At 49.2% G+C, this 20,354-nt stretch overlaps 1 protein-coding gene across 2 annotated transcripts in view; it reads left to right on the top strand.

Moving 5' to 3' along the window:
- stac (SH3 and cysteine rich domain) overlaps window positions 1-20,354 on the top strand; it is a 224,589-nt gene that overhangs the window by 111,705 nt on the left and 92,530 nt on the right. For both annotated transcript variants that reach the window (XM_085993817.1, XM_085993816.1), the window contains exons 4-7: window positions 3,267-3,348; window positions 3,465-3,580; window positions 6,307-6,391; window positions 7,004-7,071. In XM_085993817.1, coding sequence (XP_085849943.1) covers window positions 3,267-3,348; window positions 3,465-3,580; window positions 6,307-6,391; window positions 7,004-7,071 — 351 coding nt within the window. The remainder of the gene's footprint in view (window positions 1-3,266; window positions 3,349-3,464; window positions 3,581-6,306; window positions 6,392-7,003; window positions 7,072-20,354) is intronic.

The raw sequence follows: 20,354 nt of genomic DNA, 5'->3' as shown, positions 1-20,354 counted from the left end.
CCTGAGAACTTGGGTGCAGGCCTCTGACTCTGTGCAGTCATGTTTGCTAGTCTTTCCAATACTCCAATGGTCCAGTGCACTGCCTGCACAATCCCAGATGAACCTTCAAATGCAATGTGACCATGGCTCCTTTTAAATATCCCAGCTGAAAACGTGTCATCGATGATGTCATCAGACCCGCAGCATTCAATAGGGCCGGGTAATGTGCAGGGCTACCTTAATAGGCGCCATTAATGGAAAGTTGATCAGGATGGAATGAAGAACGGGGTCGCGACCTGCCACGGTGTCCGCCTGCTCCCAACCTGCCCAGGTACAGAAAATTCTGGCCGACATCTTTGACAACACAGTTCTCACTCTGCACTGCACTGAGACCGAGGTCTGGGCCTCAAATAAGTTAGGTTTCACGGCAGTTACAATGGGCAGAGCGCACGCTAATCACCTGTTTTTAAAAATTCATTCTTGGTATGATACAAAGCTCGGTGGGACAGTAAGCTGTGAGGAGAACATGAGTCTGCAAAGGGATATAGATAGACTGAGTGAGTGGGCAGTAAGGTGGCAGATGGAGTATAATGTAGGGAAATGTGAGGTTATTCACTTTGGTAGGAAGAATAGAAAAACAGAATAGTTTTTAAATGGTGAGAAACTTTGAAATGTTGGTGTTCAGAGAGATTTGGGTGTCCTTGTGCAAGAAACACAAAGCTAGCATGCAGGTACAGCAAGCAATTAGGAAGGCAAATGGCATGTTGGCCTTTATTGCAAGGGGGTTGGAGTATAAGAGTAAGGAAGTCTTGCTCCAATTGTACAGGGCCTTGGTGAGACCACACCTGGAGTACTGGGCACAGTTTTGGTCTCATCTAAGGAAGGATATACTTGCCTTGGAGGCGGTGCAATGAAGGTTCACTAGATTGATTCCTGGGATGAGAGGGCTGTCCTATGATGAGAGATTGTGTAGATTGGGCCGATACTCTCTGGAGTTTAGAAGAATGAGGTGATCTCATTGAAACATACAAGATTCTGAGGGGGATTGACAGGGTAGATGCTGAGAGGTTGTTTCCCCTGGCTGGAGAGTCTAGAACTAGGGGGCATAGTCTCAGGATAAGGGGTCGGCCATTTAAGTCTGAGATGAGGAGGAATTTCTTCAATCAGAGGGTTGTGAATCTTTGGAATTCTCTGCCCCAGAGGGCTGTGAGTGCTGAATCTTTGAGTATATTCAAGGCTGAGAGATAGATTTTTGGATATTAAGGGAGTCGAGGGATATGGAGATCAGGTGGGAAAGTGAAGTTGAGGTGGATGATCAGCCATGATCTCATTGAATGGCAGAGCAGGCTTGAGGGGCCGCACGGTGGAGCGGGCTCGAGGGGCCGCACGGCGGAGCGGGCTCGAGGGGGCCGCGTGGCCGACTCCTGCTCTTATGTTGTCATCACTGGCAAAGCCGGCATTTCTGGCCCATCCCTCGTTGTCTGGAGAAGGTGGTGGTGGGCCTTTTCCTTGAACCGCTGCAGTATATTTATTCTTTGTTGTGGTTTGATACAACTGAGTGGCTTGCTAGGGCGCTTCAGAGGATAATCGCGAGTCAACCACGTTGGTGTTGACAGCTTCCTGGTCACTTTTGCTGATTCCAGCTTTTTATTTCCAGATATTTTTTTTTGGAACTGAATTCAAATTCTCAAACTGCTGTGGTGTGATTTGAATTCACATTCTGTGGATTATTAGTCCACGAACATAACCGCTACCATACCCATCTGTTGTGTGCCTAAACTGAAAATTCACCCCGCCACCTTGAATAATGGGCTAACCAAAGTGGCATTATGACTTGGCACATTCCAATAGGAGATCTTGAAGATATTGATCGCAAGATACGAGAAGCGTCTGTCCCAATTGTTGATTCACATTGATATTGGGAGGGGGTCCTAGTGGAATGTCCAGTTCCAGTCCTGAAAAGAAGCAAAGGCTTTATGAGCTGTGATTCACGCTGGTACTGGGAGAGAATTTGGGAGGTGACTTGCGATCGGGGGAGGGGGACAAATTTCCTTGTGGGGGCCCCGGAGCAACACCCCTGCTCCTCCGGGCCCCATCAGCAAAGCAAATCGAAAAGTAAAATGGCTTATTTTTGTGCCTCTTCCGGCCCCGATTCCTGTTCCCGCTAGGTTGGCCTGCTGGGAAAGCAGCAACAGCTTGCCATTCGCAAGCCGCTAGTTAAAGCAGCAGTCAAACCCCTGGTGACATCGGAGCCCGATCTGCATATTTAAAGACTGACCCCACCGATTGCCGGCGAGTGTTCCTCCCACCTAATCAGAGGAGCAGGTTAAAATTGGAACCTGTGGTAAGGGGGCCGGTGGGTAAGTCCAAAGGGTATTTTAAATGCCTACCGCCAGGTTTCTGCCAACTTAATTTATTGGTTAAACTTTGTCATGAATTCCTTTTAATTGTTGGTTATTAAGACAGACATTTTAGCAAATGGGTTACTGTATATTTTTGTAAAAGAAAAGCTAGATTACAGATTAAATCGCAGGGGCCTTCTGTGCAGCAACGAAATGCAACAATGTAGAAACTGCAAATAAATCTGATAGCTTTACCTGTTTTTCAGAGGGAATAGCTTTGCAGTTAACTTTATTGTTGCTAAGAATTCATTTTTTACAATTGCTGATGTCTACTGCAATTTAAGAAATGTATGCACTGCCGGAGGGGACCAATAGGAACAAGGTTCCACGGCACTATTCAAGAGGAGCCGAACGTTAGCCCAGCGACCTGACCAGTGTTCCTCCCTCAGCCATGCCAAACACAGATTAACTGGGCATTCATCTCATTGCGGTCTTTGGGATCTTGCTGTGCACATATCAGCCACCACATCAACCTCCACAACAACAGTGACTGGTGACAGCAGAATTACTTCATTAACTGTGAAGCCTTTTGGGAATGTACTGAGGGCATGAAGGAAATAAAGAAAGAAAGAATTGCATTTATATAGCACCTTTTACAACCTCAGGATGTCCCAAATGCAATGATGGGTTGAATAGCTTCCTTCTGTATGATATAATAGCAAAATACTGCGGATGCCAGAAATCTGAAATAACAACAGAAAACGCTGGAAATACTCAGCAGGCCAGACAGCATCCGTGGAGAGAGAAACAGAGTTAACGTTTCAGGTCTGATGAAGGGTCCCAGACCTGAAACGTTAACTCTGTTTCTGTTGTTATTCCTTCTGTATGATTCTGTGTTCTCATCCTGTACTAATCACTGCTCGGATGCTTTTTCTCTATTGATAGCCAAAGGGGTTCCGGCGTTACTATAGCTCCCCATTATTAATCCATGAACAATATGGGTGCATCAAAGAGGTGATGCCTATTGGTAAGTACTGACCTTCCTTGTATTCAGGCCAGATGTACGTCTTGTTTATTTGTGAGGCTCATTGTTGCCAGTTTCCCTCTGCTCACTTGTCTCTTTCTGTTCATTTTCTGATGAAGCTTGCGGCAGTAAAGTAGACCCAGTGTATGAAACTCTCCGGTTCGGAACTTCCCTGGCTCAAAGAACCAAGAAATCGGGGTCTGGCAGTGGGTCTGACTCGCCTCAGCGTAACTCCGTAAGTAACCCTTTTGGCAATCGAGTTCAGCTCATTGTTAAACTGTGACTTCACTAATCCCGGCTGGTTAACACCAGTCGAAGCTCAGTCCTCCCACTGATCAGTAGTCTGAGCTAAGACCTTGTTCCTGTTTTTATTCTCCCTGTTAATGGCAGAGCTAATATAATTACACAAGAGGGCCGAGGTTTCAAAATGCCCACTGCCGGCAGGGGCCTTGCCCCCCCCCCCCCCCCAGGCGTGCATATCTGGAAAAGGCGGGCGCAGCACTCACCATATTCCATCCATGAAAATCTCCTGACGTGTGCGGGCAACAGTTGAGATTCTCTGTCAGGAGCTCGAAATCCCAGCAGGGAGTTGCACTTGCAGGGACCCGAGACGTCCTTCCTCCAAACATTGCCCCCCTGCTGTGGGTGCCAACTTGCAGAATTGCCCTTTCTCCCCCCCCCCCCCCCCCACCTTGCCTTACATATTCACGGTGCTCTACATTTCACTGGTCAATGCACACCTTGAATATTGGGGAAATGTAATGATTCAGCACTAAAGGCGCAGGACATCGTACAACGGGAGCCCGGACCAGGAATTTGGGCCCAGAAGTCGGGACGCTTGGTTCTGTAGCCAGCACAGGTTTCTCTCCGCACCCAAATTCCCTGCTACATGCTTCAGTCACCAATGCTCAGTGCTGCGAGTGCCAAACTGTAAAATTTACCGCATATTTTGTCACAATGCTGGCAGAAAGAATTCCAGAGGGTGCAATAGGTGTAAAGAAGTGGGCAGTAATATTAGAGAAGTTTAAGCTAGAGTCTAGAAAGAAGGTAGTGAAGTGGAAGAAGTTGAGGACTTCACTGGGGTATTATATAACATAAGAACATAAGAAATAGGAGCAGGAGTCGGCCATTCGGCCCCTCGAGCCTGCTCCGCCATTCAATGAGATCATGGCTGATCTTCTGCCTCAACTCCATTCACCGGCCCTATTGCAATATCTCTTGATGCCCTTACTAGTCAGAAATCTATCGACTTCTGTTTTGAATATACCCAATGACTGAGCCTCCACAGCCCTCTGGGGTAGAGAATTCCAAAGATTCACCACCCTCTGTGTGAAGAAATTTCCTCTCATCTCAGTCCTGAATGGCCTACCCTTTATCCTGAGGCTGTGGCCCCTGGTTCTAGACTCCCCAGCCAAGGGAAACATTCTCCCAGCATCCACCCTATCAAGCCCTGTAATAATTTTGTATGCTTCAATGAGATCCCCTCTCATTCTTCTGAATTCAAGAGAATACAGGCCTAGTTTACTCAATCTCTTCTTGTACGACAGTCCCGCCATCCCAGGAATCAATCTCGTGAACCTTCGTTGCACTCCCTCTATGGCAAGTATATCCTTCCTTAGGCAAGGAGACCAAAATTGTACACAGTACTCCAGGTGTGGTCTCACCAAAGTCCTGTATAATTGGAGTAAGACTTCTTTACTCCTGTACTCAAATCCTCTTGTAATGAAGGCCAGCATATCTATAGCTATGGTAAACCCAGGCAGTCAATGTTTTGGGTATGTAACCTTCTTCAAAACTGAAAAATAAAAGATGGGTCTATTAATACAATCAGAAAAAGAGGGAAACATAAAAACACAAATGGACAAACAGACACAGATGAAACATCAGTGGAAGAATGCAACAGATCATCTCAGTCAAGTAATAGAATTGAAGAAATAAAAGACGTTATCAAAACTAAGGTTGTATGAATAGCTAACAAAGTGAGGTCTGAGGAAAATGTAAGATAATGCCTATTGATTGATTTAATAGATCATCTCAGTCATTCAATTGGTCTTTCCTCTCTTGTCGTTTTGCCTGTTTTTTATATATATATACATCCCCTTTTACTGACTGTTGACTGACTGCCCTCTCCACAGATACTGACTGACCTGTTCTGCGTTTCCAGCCTTTTCTGTTTTTGTTTCAGATTTCCAGCATCTGCTGTATTTTTGTTAACTAACACATTGTGTCCATATATTCCGATGCCTACGGGTGGGTACGAGCTGTGTACGTACCCGTAGGGGCATCAGAAATGCCGGTTTCAGGAATGCCAAGCGCGTGCGCTGAGAACCGGCATTTCCGATCTATGAAGAATCCTCCTGACAGATCCTCCACCTGCCCTGGAGAAGGGTCTCCGCGAGGGGAGAGTTCCGCTTTCTGCACAACCTCCGCCCGCTGAAAACCCTTAGAAATCTAACGCCCGGTAAAAGCCTGCGTGAGGCCTGCTTTTACCAGCATAAGAGTTGAAAAAAGTTTGAAAAATAATTTTTTTCACTCATTTATAATTTTAAAATACTTTTACAAAAGGTAAGTTTATTTTTAGCCCTGTAAAAAAACTTTAATTATTTTTTCAAAAAATTAAATTTTTGTTTAAAATATTTGATTTAATGCAATTTTAACTCATTTTAAAAACTTGATGGTTTTTTAAAATTTATTGAATGTTTTACTGTGTTTTTGGGGTGATCTCCATTCATATATTTGACGGGTCTATCTGTCAAGTGTATGAAGGGAGATTCCCTTCTCCTATTGGCTCCCCATGGCCCACGTGATCTCAGGTAAGAGCGTAGACTTTTTTCCGCACGCGGGAAGTCTCCGATCGGAAGTTACGGACCTCTATATTGAAGTTGTTGAACTGTCATCTTTGCGAATGGTTTTAGTTTCCATTTGTGACCGCACGCCCTTACTGTTCTCCTCTTATCTCAGGCTTCGGACCTGGCGGAAGTCCCAGAGGAAGCTGCCGATACTCCAGGTAGACTGTCGTGTTTGAGCAGGAAGTATAGTGATAGCGGTAAGCATGAAACTCAAATCTGTATTTCAACTATCTGTGTGCTAGAAGTATTCAGGGACCTGAATGCTTAGCATCTGAACATTCTAACTCTTCATACTCTTGTCATTCATGTGGGAATGACTTATGAAGTAATACTGGGCAGCCTGCTGGTGGCGCTGTCCAGGGAGAGTATAAATACTCGGGCATGTGCCCAGCTTGCTCAGGACATTCCTTAACAGGAACTAGTGAAGGACACAACTAGACCTCCATGTTGAAAAACAGTTGATTAAAGCCTTGTTTAATACTCGGACCAAGTGCCTCGTAGTTTTCTTACATCAGCGTGCCTGTGTTCATTTATCGGGTATTTTTTGATATAAATTTTAAGTAGCATTTAATTAATGTCCATAGTTGAGTTAGACCTAATGGTATGTGAGCACAATTCTTTGTAATTGATCAGTTCTCACATTCTGATTATTGTCCTGTTTCACATTTTGCTTTTTGAAAATTGCCAATGATTAATATTAAAATCCATCCTTTTCCAATTTAATGAGGCGTGCAGTGCAATGTTACACCAGGCGCGGAAAATGAAACCAGAACTGTCAGCAATAGTGCCTGTTTTACTTTCCTTTGTAGTATTTGGTTCTCTAGAGAATGGGCTCGAAAACATCATCAGGGAAGAACGGAAGCCTTCCACTTCTCTGGTAAGAATATGAGAACAATCCTGATGAGAACATCTTAGGAACCATTTGTGAAACAACAGCTCCAATCACAAACCATTTCGCCACTTCTACTCCCCACTGAAGTGTATAATTGTTTTACAATTTTGTTGTTTCTATACTAAGCTCTTCTGCAATACCTTCCTTGCCCTCCGTTGAAATGGCTCATTATTCAGGTTCCTCCTCTCATTCGTGCTCTCCGAGGGCCTCAAAATTGTGTAATTTACTGCCTCCCATAGTCTTTCCTTTCCACCTACAATCAGGTTTTTAAAACCCGAATTTAGTGTCACTACTTTCTGATTTATTTTGCCCCTGATTATATTTTCAACCTTGGTGCTGTCTTACACTGTGATTCTTACCCTCCCCCTTGGTTTGTCAATAATTCAAATTCTCCTGTTTGAAATACGAAGTTATAGGCCCCAAAAATCAGCATTCCCAGCAGTTACACACGAACCCTGCAGGCTGGTGCCCCCCAGCACTTGTGTTTGCTGGACAGCAGCAGGGCACTCTATTTGCATAATGTCGGTGGGTATCCATGCCATTACAGGCACATCTCCAACACCTCGTATGGCCCGAAAGTCCATTGACCACTCCTCCTCTCCACCAAGAGACCCCATTTAGCCCCCTCTCTGGCCAAGGGGGCTGATCCAATATTTTGTTTTAAATTATCAATCTCTTCTTCACGGGTCCCCAGCCACCCCCAGTGGGACTCGCTTGCGCTCATCTGCAGGCTGATGTGCCTCTTCTCTCTGGAGTACTAGGCTCCAGTAACAAGCCAAGTTCCCTCTGAACTAGCGAGGCAGGAATTCCCAGTGTAGGATGTCCATGACCCAGAATCCGGCCCCTTGGCACCATTGGTCTCGTCGGAGGCGAAAGGCGTCTCTGCCCGGATCACCTGGAACTTACGGAGCTGGTGGGGACCCGGCATTACCAGGTCCCTTCCTTTTTCCGGTGGGTTCCACCAGATTTCTACACTTTTTACTATATCTGATATTTTCAAAGGAGTTGTGGAATAATCGCAACTATTATGCGACAGCCTTTCAAATTCCAGATTTTGGGATTTACAGTGATCTTCCAAGTATAGTCTGTCATTGCTGCAATTTTTCAAGGCCAGTATTTTCAGAAGAGTTGTGAATTGTTCGAGCTTATGATCCATTAGAAATATGGCACTTCACAATCCTTATAAAGGACGTGAATTCCTCTAGGAGATAATATAGAGAAATAACCGACAAAAATTCACCCTAAAGCTGAAAAGCAGAATTTATCGAGGTCAGAAAAGAGGCAGCAACAACCCTCACAAAGTTGGTTTGGCATCACATTGTTCTGTGATCCCCTCATGGTCAGGGCAGTTTGGGAATGGAATCACACTACATGACATGAAGGATTATCCGACGTGTCCATCACCTTTTATGTGTCTCACTGTTACAAATCACTGCGGCACACTGAAAATTAAGAAGCCCAATCATTTCCAATCTACAGAGTAAGTTCCCTAGCAACAGAAAATCACTTCGAATTGACCTTAACAAGATTTACATAGTTACATGGAAGTCACAACATAAACAGACCGAACTTACCCTCCACATGAGCAGTGGTTATAATCCCATGTGCCTGCTCTATTCCCATATCCCTTTATTCCCCTTTCCTTCAACCACCTATCTAGCCTATTCTTAAATACTGACAGGGTCTCCGCTTCAATCGAATAATGAACTCCACAACCTCGCAAAGCTCTGTGTATTACAAGTTTTGCCTGCTCTCTGTCCCAAATCTTGCACTTTAGTCCCCATTTTCTAGACACCTTAAACAATGAAAACACTCTGGCCTAGAAATTGAGTTTTGGCTTAGCCAGGGCTTTAGCGCCGGAAGTTAGTGCCGGCGCTAAGTCCCCCTGCGCGCGCCAAAAATTCAGCAGGGCCGCGCCCAAACGGCTGCCGGCGCTACTGAAGGGTCTTTGCGGCGGTAAATCGGCGCTAACTGCCGTTTCGCGCCGCAATTCCGGCGCTGCGGCACCCGATGCGGTGCGGCAGGCTCGGGAAGTGCAGGCCTCCTCCTTCCCTTAAGGAGGAGCTGCCTGCACCCGGCCGCGGCCCGCGAAAATCTTTTTAAAAATGAGCCCGGCACCTCGGACAAGTGCCGGGCTTGCTTCTGTTCCGGGGGGGGGGGGGGGAAGTCCGGGGAGGGAGCTGCGGCCAGGCGGCCGGCGGGAAAGCGGCCGGCCGCCGCGGGGCCTTTAATGCGCCGGCGCAAAGACTTGTAAGACTCTGTTGCCAGAGTCTTAGTTGCGGCTGCCACGGGCGAGGCGGCCGCAACTGAATTTCGGCGCTGGGGCCCGTCGGCATGGCAACCGGGACGCTGCGCACACCGATGACGTCATCGGTGCCGGCGCAGCGCTACCGGTCTACCGCGGCGGAAGGGCCCCAGGCAATTTCGGCGCCGGCGCCAATTGCAGCGCTAGGCCCTCTAGCGCCGCAAAATCGGCGCTAAGGGCACTCAATTTCTAGGCCTCTGTTTCCACCTATCCTGCCCCATCCCTTCATAATTTTAAACACTTCTATCAAAACACCCCATAGTCTCCTCTGCCCTAACAAAAACGGCCCCAACTTTTTAATTCTTTCTTTGCATTTGTAGTTCATGAATTTTATGAACTGGCGCTCCTAGGCTAGAACTTCGCCAACAGTGAGGTCGTATTAGGAATTTGATGCTTTGCTCCCCAATGATTTTCTATTCCTTAACATTAACCGGTAGAAAATGAAGGGGCGTACAGCCTTGGTTTCCCGATACGTGCTCCAGCGAACGAAGCTCCGAACCAGGAATGCAAATTCATAACATTATCCATTAGAAATCACACTTTAAAAAAAATTATCACCGAAAAAAGAGAAAGTCTAAGAGCAATTAGCCTCTAACTGACCTCAGGAATTAGACCACGCAGCCTGGAGGGGTCGCAGCCTGATAATACACAGCTGCACTTTTTCAGCAGATTGAATGATGCACTGTGCGTTACAGGGTATGACACTGCAATCATTACAAAAACTGATGGTTGTAGAATTCCGCGTGTCGTGAATTATAGCCTGGATGAAGGACCGGGAGGAACGTTGCGCAGGGAGAGTTGAATGCCAGTACCAGAACCTGCCAGATGTTTCCTTCTGTTAACTTAAACAGAGGTGAAATTGGGCAGGGTCTGCAATCCTCCCCACCTGACTTTCAGTTTTACGTAGTACCCAGGTGATGTTTTATGCCCGGGCAGTGTATCTACTCCAGTGTATCATTTCACTTACTGTAACTAATATACATGTATTATGCATGTGATCTATATTAGTAGATCTTCTATGGCATTGCTCATGGATCAGAGCTATTTTTAAAATTTGTTCATGGGTTTTTGGGGATGTCAGCATTTATTGCCCATCCCTAATTGCCCTTGAGAAGGTGGTGAGCTGCCATTTCAGAGTCAACCACATTGCTGTGGGTCTGGAGTCACATATAGACCAGACCAGGTAAGGATGGCAGATTAGTGAACCAGATGGGTTTTTCCCAACAATCCGCTAGTTTCATGGTCACCATTATAGCTTTTTCCTTTCTAGATTTTTTTTTAATTAACTGAATTTAAATTCTCATGGTGGGATTTGAACTCATGTCCGGATCATTAGTCCAGGTCTCTTGGATTACTAGCCCAGTGACATTACCACTATGCTATTTGTACTCGTTTGGTTTAACAATACAATTTCAATTATTGACCTTATGAGAGTATTGGGGTATTTTGGGGTTCAAATTATCAGCGATTAATTCTTCTGCACCCACTCATGCTGCACACTGGGACATATATCATAAAATCAGGGGCTGCGAGTGCACAATTTTGTAATTATGCGCTCCTGACACAGGACGAACAGTTTTGTCCAATAAACATTGCTGACAGATGTGACAACAGCAACACCGTTTTAGTCACATGCTCTAACTTAAATGGAAACACCTTGCTGGACACTCCTACAGTGGAGGTAAATATACTTCACGTGCATATTTACTTAACAAACATCTTTTTTAATTCGCTTATGGGATCTGGGCGTCGCTGGCAAGGCTAGCATTTATTGCCCATCCCTAGTTGCCCTTGATAAGGTGGTGGTGAGCCGCCTTCTTGAACCGCTGCAGTCTGTGTGGTGAAGGTACTCCCACAGTGCTGTTAGGGAGGGAGTTCCAGGATTTTGACCCAGCGACGATGAAGGATCGGCGATATATTTCTAAGTCAGGATGGTGTGTGACTTGGAGGGGAACTTGGAGGTGGTGGTGTTTCCATGTGCCTGCTGCCCTTGTCCTTCTAGGTGGAAGAGGTCGTGGGTTTGGGAGGTGCTGCCGAAGGAGCCTTGGCGAGTTGCTGCAGTGCATCTTGTAGATGGTACACGCTGCAGCCACGGTGCGCCGGTGGTGGAGGGAGTGAATGGTTAAGGTGGTGGATGGGGTGCCAATCAAACGTGTTGATGGTGTTGAGCTTCTTGAGTGTTGTTGCAACTGCACTCATCCAGGCTAGTGGAGAGTATTCCATCGCACTCCTACCACCACTCAGAAAGTAAGGGAACAAAGCAATCGCCGATCAAGAGAAACACTCGCACACTCTGCTTTTTGCTCTATCACTGTATCAACAAATGCACGAACATGTTAAAGTACACATGCACACGCTGTGAGAATATGAGTATTGAGGTCACATACCCAACGATGGTGTCTATTACTCATTTTTGATTTACTGATCAAAAATACAATTAACCACATCGGGATTCCCAATTATCCATATGTGGCCAGTGGCTAACGTATTGGACAGCACTGGTGTAGCAGAATTTTTGCCCCCATGTGTGATTATATACTCGGTGTTAATAACATGAGGCTGGCGGGTGGGAGACAGGTAAATGTGGCAGAAGACGTCAGCCGGGGACCTGCGGGGTTGGTCCCTGCCATTCAGAAGACGTCAGCCGGGGACCTGCGGGGTTGGTCCCTGCCATTCAGAAGATGTCAGCCGGGGACCTGCGGGGTTTGGTCCCTGCCATTCAGGGAAGGAGCCAACAGGGACTGCGCACAGGGGCTGGAAGGAAACCCAGGGTTGGGGGGTGGGGGGCCTAAGATTTCCTTAACTGACCATCTCGGCCTGCTTCTGAAACTGCTCCCCCATGGCGCTGGGTTTCCTTGGCAAGGCTGGACTCACGACATAAAGTTAAAATAGCATTGGGGTCTCATTGATGTCATTGGACCCCAACACTTGAATCTCAGTGATGTCCTCATCTACCTGCGGCGAGAGCCTCACATCCTGCTCAAAACACGCCTCTTAAAATGGCATGAGGCTCGTGTGTGCAGCATGGCTCCGGTGATTGCCACGCTTGCCTGTATTTTAACCTCATTCCCACCCACTCTATCCTCGCACATGCTCTTCTTGTCAGGCACGGGGAAATTAAAATTGATGCTTCAGGACGGTGTTACCCGGAAGTGATGGGGGAGGTGGAGGGCAGTGGCAAGAGAAAGCAGTGAGTGGGAGGGGCAGGGACAGGTGTGTGAGGAGGGGTGGGCGCTGAAGTACCATAAAGGCTGAAGGACATCATTATTTCCCCTTTGTTGAAATTTCAGATGCTCCATTGTTTAAATTGCAAATAACACTCATATTGTCATTGCCAACTCCAGCAGAAGCACTGATTTTGCTTCAAGTAACAAAAGCTTCTCCAGCTTAAGATTCGGGAGGCCGTTTGGGTAAATCTCACCCTACAAGGCAGAAAAAACACACTTCCAGCCATTTATTTACGTTTAAAAAATGTTATGAGATGTGTCTGTCACATGTGCAAATTTCTATGTTTAAAAGAGCAATGCACAGAGAAATATGGTTAACAATAGAAATACCTTCTAATGGACCTCAGGATGTCCCACAGAGTACTTAGCTTCTATTTACCTCGAGATGTTACAGCAATTAACCCTTGTGGTCTCAAAGGGACAGGTTTGGTTGCACAGATGCCATTGAGCAGCAGAATAATACACTGTGTACGTGCCATCGTGTGAAGTGCCTGTCCTTATCGGAATTGCTGGAGAAGAAAAGACCAAGATCCATGCAGTTTGCCTTCTACCATCCTGGCAGTCGCAGAATATGATGACAGTGGAGTTGTTGATTAATCATCGCAAGCAATCAATCTCTATCAATTAGTCTATACAGGTCCAGACATGAGGCGAGGAAAATCCCCAGTGGTGGAAAGATTTGGGAAGCACAGGTCCAAAGTGACTTTATAAAACATTGTATCCTCCAACTTACAGTTAGCAACTCGTCTAAACATAAGGAAGACATAGTGAAAAGAGAACATTTTCGGACATCCTTTTTAAAAAATTTACCCCAGGACATCTCTGAACTATGACAGGCATGCACCGTTCGCACAAACTCCACGAGCAACTCTCGCCTGAATCCCACTCACAGGCCGCACTTTCACCAACCAGGGTGGCCGGGGTCGGTGTCGCGGTCCCAGCCCGCTGCCCACACACTCCAAGCAATTTTTCTTTTGATTGGGCTTGTTAAGCCCACCCAGCGAGGTTCCCGGCCAATTAATAGGAAGCGGGCCTGATGATGTCATTTAATGACATGTCATTAGCCGGTTTCCTTAAAGGGGCCATGTCCAAATTGATTTTGACAGTTCTGCTGTCAGTATTCTACGGCATTGACAAGCACTGCACAAAGATGCACGGCTGCACCCAGGCTCTCCCATGACTCCCTCCATATGCTCCGACTCCACTTGCTGGGACTGTCTGGAGTGGGTTCGATCCCTGCACCTTCTGACTCCACTCGCCCGGACTGTCTGGTGTGGGGTTCGAATCCTGCACCTTCTGACTCCACTCGCCGGGACTGTCTGGAGTGGGGTTCGATCCCTGCACCTTCTGACTCCGCTCGCCGGGACTGTCTGGTGTGGGGTTCGATCCCTGCACCTTCTGACTCCACTCGCCGGGACTGTCTGGTGTGGGGTTCGATCCCTGCACCTTCTGACTCCACTCGCTGGGACTGTCTGGAGTGGGGTTCGATCCCTGCACCTTCTGACTCCACTCGCCGGGACTGTCTGGTGTGGGGTTCGATCCCTGCACCTTCTGACTCCACTCGCCGGGACTGTCTGGTGTGGGGTTCGATCCCTGCACCTTCTGACTCCACTCGCCGGGACTGTCTGGTGTGGGGTTCGATCCCTGCACCTTCTGACTCCACTCGCCGGGACTGTCTGGTGTGGGGTTCGATCCCTGCACCTTCTGACTCCACTCGCCGGGACTGTCTGGTGTGGGGTTCGATCCCTGCACCTTCTGACTCCACTCGCCCGGACTGTCTGAAGTGGGGTTCGATCCCTGCACCTTCTGACTCCACTCGCCGGGACTGTCTGGTGTGGGGTTCGATCCCTGCACCTTCTGACTCCACTCGCCGGGACTGTCTGGTGTGGGGTTCGATCCCTGCACCTTCTGACTCCACTCGCCGGGACTGTCTGGTGTGGGGTTCGATCCCTGCACCTTCTGACTCCACTCGCCGGGACTGTCTGGTGTGGGGTTCGATCCCTGCACCTTCTGACTCCACTCGCCCGGACTGTCTGAAGTGGGGTTCGATCCCTGCACCTTCTGACTCCACTCGCTGGGACTGTCTGGTGTGGGGTTCGATCCCTGCACCTTCTGACTCCACTCGCCGGGACTGTCTGGTGTGGGGTTCGATCCCTGCACCTTCTGACTCCACTCGCCGGGACTGTCTGGTGTGGGGTTCGATCCCTGCACCTTCTGACTCCGAGGCGGGAAAGCTACCAGTGAGCCAGAGGCTGGCTCCATAGTGCTGTGTTCTGAGTGTATGCTTGAAATTGCTCTTTTCTGCCTCGCTGTAATGCCTTGCTCTCTTCTGTAGGGGCCTCTGCTACTACCTTCACTTGAAAACATGCTTTAAAAGTGGTTTCTCAGAGGCTCGGTTCCTAATTGTCAAGTATCCCCAGCGCACCACATGTGATTGCGCGACTGAACTGCCAATACATAATTAAATGAGGTGACTCCACAGTTCCAAGCGGGATCAGTACTGGCGATGATTCACAGGTGGAGGTCAGAGACATGGGATTTTGGTGCCTACATTTTTATGCAAACAATAATAATACAGAACCAGAAACTTCTGTAGGAACATAAGAGGTAGGAGCAGGAGTCGGCCATACAGCCCTTTGAGCCTGCTCCGCCATTCAATAAGATCATGGCTGCATCAATCCCACTTTCTTGCCCTATACCTATATCCCTTGATTCCTTTGGGCATAAAAATCTATTGATTTCAATCTTGAATAAGAAATTAGCATTAGGAAAAAAATAGTACTGGAGAAATGAATGGGACTGAAAGCTGATAAATCCCCTGGAACTGATGGCTTCCATCCTAGGGTTTTGAAAGAGGCGGCTATAGAGATAGTGGATGCATTGGCTGCAGTGCTGAGGGAGTGCTGTACTGTCAGAGGTGCCGTCTTTCGGATGAGATGTTAAACCAAGCTCTCAGGTGGACGTATAAGATCCCGTGGCACTATTTCGAAGAGCAACAGGGGAGTTCTCCCTGGTGTCCTGGGGCCAATATTTATCCCTCAATCAACACAACCAAAACAGTTTAGCTGGTCATCATCACATTGCTGTTTGTGGGAGATTGCTGTGCGCAAATTGGCTGCCGCGTTTCCCACATTACAACAGTGACTACACTCCAAAAAGGCACTATATAAATGTAAGTCTTTTCTTTTTTTATTGGTTGTCATTTTCCAAAATTCCATGGATTTTAGAAAGGTTCCCACGGATTGGAAGGTAGCAAATGTAACCCCATTATTTAAGAAAGGAGGGAGAGAGAAAAACAGGGAACTACAGACCAGTTAGCCTGACATCAGTCATAGGGAAAATGCTAGAATTTATTATTAAGGACGTGGTAACAGGGCACTTAGAAAATAATAATAGGATTGGGCAGAGTCAACACGGATTTATGAAAGGGAAATCGTGTTGGACAAACCTGTTAGAGTTTTTTGAGGTTGTAACTAGCAGAATAGATAAGGGGGAACCAGTGGATGTGGTGTATTTGGATTTTCAGAAGGCATTCGATAAGGTGCCACACAAGAGGTTATTAAACAAAATTAGGGCTCATGGGATTGGGGGTAATATACTAGCATGGATTGAGGGTTGGTTAATGGACAGAAAACAGAGAGTAGGAATAAACGGGTCATTTTCGGGTTGGCAGGCTGTAACTAGTGGGGTACCACAAGGATCAGTGCTTGGGCCTCAGATATTCACAATCTATATCAATGATTTGGATGAGGGGACCAAATGTAATATATCCAAGTTTGCTGATGATACAAAGCTGGGTGGGAATGTAAGTTGTGAGGAGGATGCAAAGAGGCCTCAAGGGGATATAGACAGGCTAAGTGAGTGGGCAAGAACATGGCAAATGGAATATAATGTGAAGAAATGTGAAGTTATCCACTTTGGTAGGAAAAATAGAAAAGCAGAATATTTTTTAAATGGTGAGAGATTGGGAAATGTTGGTGTTCAGAGGGACCTGGGGGTCCTTGTACACAAATCACTGACAGTTAACATGCAGGTACAGCAAGTAATTAGGAAAGCAAATGGTATGTTGGCCTTTATTACAAGAGGATTTGAGTATAAGAGTAAAGGGCCTAGAAATTCAGTTGGTTGCACCAGCCGGTAATGCCATAAGAGGGGTATATTTCCAGCGCTAGGCACTTAGCGCCCGGGCGCAGACCGATCTGCGCCAACGCCCAAATTCAGTTGACATTTAGCGCCGGCACAAAGTGTTTGCGCCCACTCAGCTGTGCGCGCAGCTTATGACGTCATCTCGTCGTGCAACGCTGTTTGTGCGCCCCAAACCGGAAATTCAGTGGCGCCCGCCCAATGTGGGTGTGGCGCTGCTAAGAACTGTGAAGTGGAACGCAACAGAGGCCCTGTGGGCCTCGGGGAGCGCTAATTAAAGGACACTTACACTGACCTATAAAGCCCAGCCATTTTGCTGCAATGACTTTACTGCTTTGGATTTCTGGACAGAGACCAAGGGACAGAGCTTACTGATTTGGGACAACATAGGAGAGGTATTTTTGGCTTCTGGCCAGTGCTTTGACATTTGATTCATTTGATTTCACTGTTTTCAACTTTATTATGGGGGCTGTATGGGGGTCCAACCCTCAGTTGCAGCATTAGGTGCGAAGGGCTCGCAGACGCTGTGAGAGAGGGCCAGCCATGCCTAGACGCAGAGGGGCCATCAGGCGTCGGCAACGTAGACCTTACCCACTCAGGCAATACCGGCAGCAGGTGTCCTATCTCACCATGACTGTGGCGCATTGTGTTAAGAGGCTGCGCTTCAGAAGGGAGGTGGTTGCAGAGATCTGCCAGCTGCTTCACAGAGATCTGCGTCCACAGCTGATGTGCAGGACGTCTCTCTCGGTGGAAGTGAAGGTCACGGTGGCTCTGAACTTTTATGCAAGCGGCTCCTTCCAAGCCGCTGCTGGGGACATAGCGAACATCTCCCAGTTCGCCGCGCATCGCTGCATCCGGCAGGTCACCGATGCACTTTTCGCGAGGAGACACCAATTCATCTCCTTCCCCATGACCCGACAGAGGCAGGAGCAGCGTGCAGTCGGATTTGGCAGGATCGCGCGCTTCCCCATGGTGCAGGGCGCCATTGACTGCACGCATGTGGCTATGCGGGCACCTATCCACAATGCCGAGGATTACCGCAACCGGAAGGGCTACCATTCCCTAAATGTACAGCTGGTGTGTGACCACAGGCAGCGCATCCTAGCTGTCAATGCCCGCTTCCCAGGAAGCAGCCACGATGCATTTATCCTGCGCCAGACTACTGTGGCTGACATGTTCGAGGCACAGCCTCCACCAAGGGGATGGCTTATCGGGGACAAGGGCTACCCTTTGTGTACATGGCTCATGACCCCGCTCCGCGCGCCCAGGACCCCAGCGGAGGAGGCATACAACGAAAGCCATCAAGCCACAAGGAACATCATAGAGCAAACGATAGGCGTCCTCAAGCAACGGTTCCGCTGCCTGGATCATTCCGGCGGATCTCTACAGTATTCGCCGGATAGAGTCTCCCAGTTCATCGTCGTGTGCTGCATGCTGCACAACCTGGCTATCCGCAGGACTCAGGCACTGCCACCTGACATTGCACCACCACCTCAGGAGGACGAGCAGGAGGACCATGAGGAGGAGGAGGAGGAGGAGGAGTACCAGCCCAGGAGGGAGCCACAAGGTCCAAGGGCCGTCCGCCGGGGGCTTATTGATCGACACTTCTAGGCCCCCCTGTCAAGGAATGGGCTGTGGCAATGAACGCACCTGAAGGCAGCCGCACCGCAAGCCCTCAGCCGGTTAACGCAACAACCACTTGAAACCTGAGACGTGGACATGCTGAATAAATAAAAAGCTTTATTTCACAAACTCAGGGCCCTTCCCACATGAAACAGAAAAACAGACAAGACCCCCAAAAAACAGTCAAAAACATCTGTCACTCCCAAAACCTGGGGAGGACTAACAAAACTTGCCCATCCAAATGGCCTTCATCATCGGCCTTACAAAAATAAGCCCCCCCCTCCACAACACAAACACCCCCATAAAAACAAAAAATGCCTTGATCCTCGGCCTTACCAAAATAATGCCCCCCCAGAACACAAGCCCCCCAATATAAAAAAAACCGCTATCACCACACTCTAATGGGTGTGCCGAGAGGGCGAGTCCTTAGACAGGCTTCTCTGGCCCCTGCCCGACCTGCTGCTCCGCCTCAACCTGGGCCCTGCGGGTGTGGCAAGGCTGGGGGAAGGCTCATGAGGGCCACAATGCGTGTCGGCAGATGCCCTTGGGGGTCGGCCTAGACGAGGCCCGGCCCGGGAGGGGCCGGCTGCTGACTGCTGCAGCTGTGGCTGGCCAGCATCAGTCTCAGCAGCAACTCGTCGCAGCTTGGCTGGGGGAGTGGCAGTGTCGGCTGCACCAATGGGGGCAAGCTGGCTGATGGCAGGCGCGCGCTGCTCGCCAGAGACACTGGCACTCGGCCGGGCTGGCAGTGCAGCAAGCGCAGCAATCTGGTGGAGGCCAGACCGCTGTGCTGCAGCAGGGCGGCGGGTGCCCTGGCGATGCTTCCGCGCCACAGCGAGTGTGGCAGAAGTGAGTGCCCGAACTGCCCTGGTATGTGCCCGCATCAGCTCTGCCAGTGTCTGGACGGCACCACTCATCTCGCGAGTCGCGTCCTGGGCTGCCGCGAGTTGCTGGACACCCCTGTCGTGCACTGCCGCGAGTTGTTCGACCCCCCTGGCCTGTGATTCCCCGAAAGCGACCACACTATGAGCCAGGGACTCAATGGCCTGAGGCATCTGTTGCACAACCCCCATGAACTCCTGGTGGCGCCGCACAGACGCCGCCGACATCTCATCGAGGAGGCGCACCTCCTGGGCGAGGACCGTCTCCGGACTGGAGGGCGGACTCTCCCTCTGGGGAGAAGGCCGCCGAGCTGGCCGACCCTTCCCGCGTGCCTCGAGCCCACTGGGCCCAGGATCTGCCCTCCCCTGCAACACCTCCCCCCTCTGGGGAGAAGGCCGGCGTGCTGCCGGACCCTTCCCGCGTGCCTCGAGCCCACTGGGCCCAGGATCTGCCCTCCCCTGCAACACTTCCCCCTGGCTCTCCTGCAAGCCAGACGTCTCCCCTCCATTGCCATCCCCTGGCGCGGAGGAGGGTTCCCCCGATGTGCCGCCTTCCTCCTGGTCCTCGTCGTCCTCCTCCTCCAAGGGCCTGGCACTCTGAGCTTCAGGGACCACCTCCTCCTCACCAGCTGAAAGCAGGAAGGCACAAGAGTAGCTTTAGAGTGAGGACAGGGCGTCAGCGAGGGAGGCCTGAGTGGTGGCATTATGCGCATTTGTCGGTCAGTGCGAAAGGATGTAGATCTGAAGCGCAAGGGCAACGACAGAGGTCCAGCCGGTCATGTCCTTACCAGTGGGTCCCAGTACAGGGTCCGCATCTCCGATCGCAACAGGGCCAGTCACCCGGGCACGCATTAGTCGAGCCACGCTCTCCTCCAGCTCACTGAGCGCCTGGTACTCGGGACGGCCTCCACCGGTGACAGACTGGTTCCTCAAATTCCGCGCCAGCTTGGCCTGCAAGAGAAAGGACGGCCTCTAAGTACAGTGTGGTGCCCTGTTGCTGTGTGCACTGCCTCCCATGGTCGAATAGCTTGGCCAGTGTGGTGCCCTGTTGCTGTGTGCACTGCCTCCCATGGTCGAATAGCTTGGCCA

This window comes from Somniosus microcephalus, chromosome 7 (genome assembly GCF_052327205.1).
Source record: "Somniosus microcephalus isolate GS21.2 chromosome 7, FLI_Smic_1.0, whole genome shotgun sequence".
NCBI classification, from domain to species: Eukaryota; Metazoa; Chordata; class Chondrichthyes; order Squaliformes; family Somniosidae; genus Somniosus; species Somniosus microcephalus.
This window is presented reverse-complemented; position numbering and strand designations above follow the sequence as displayed.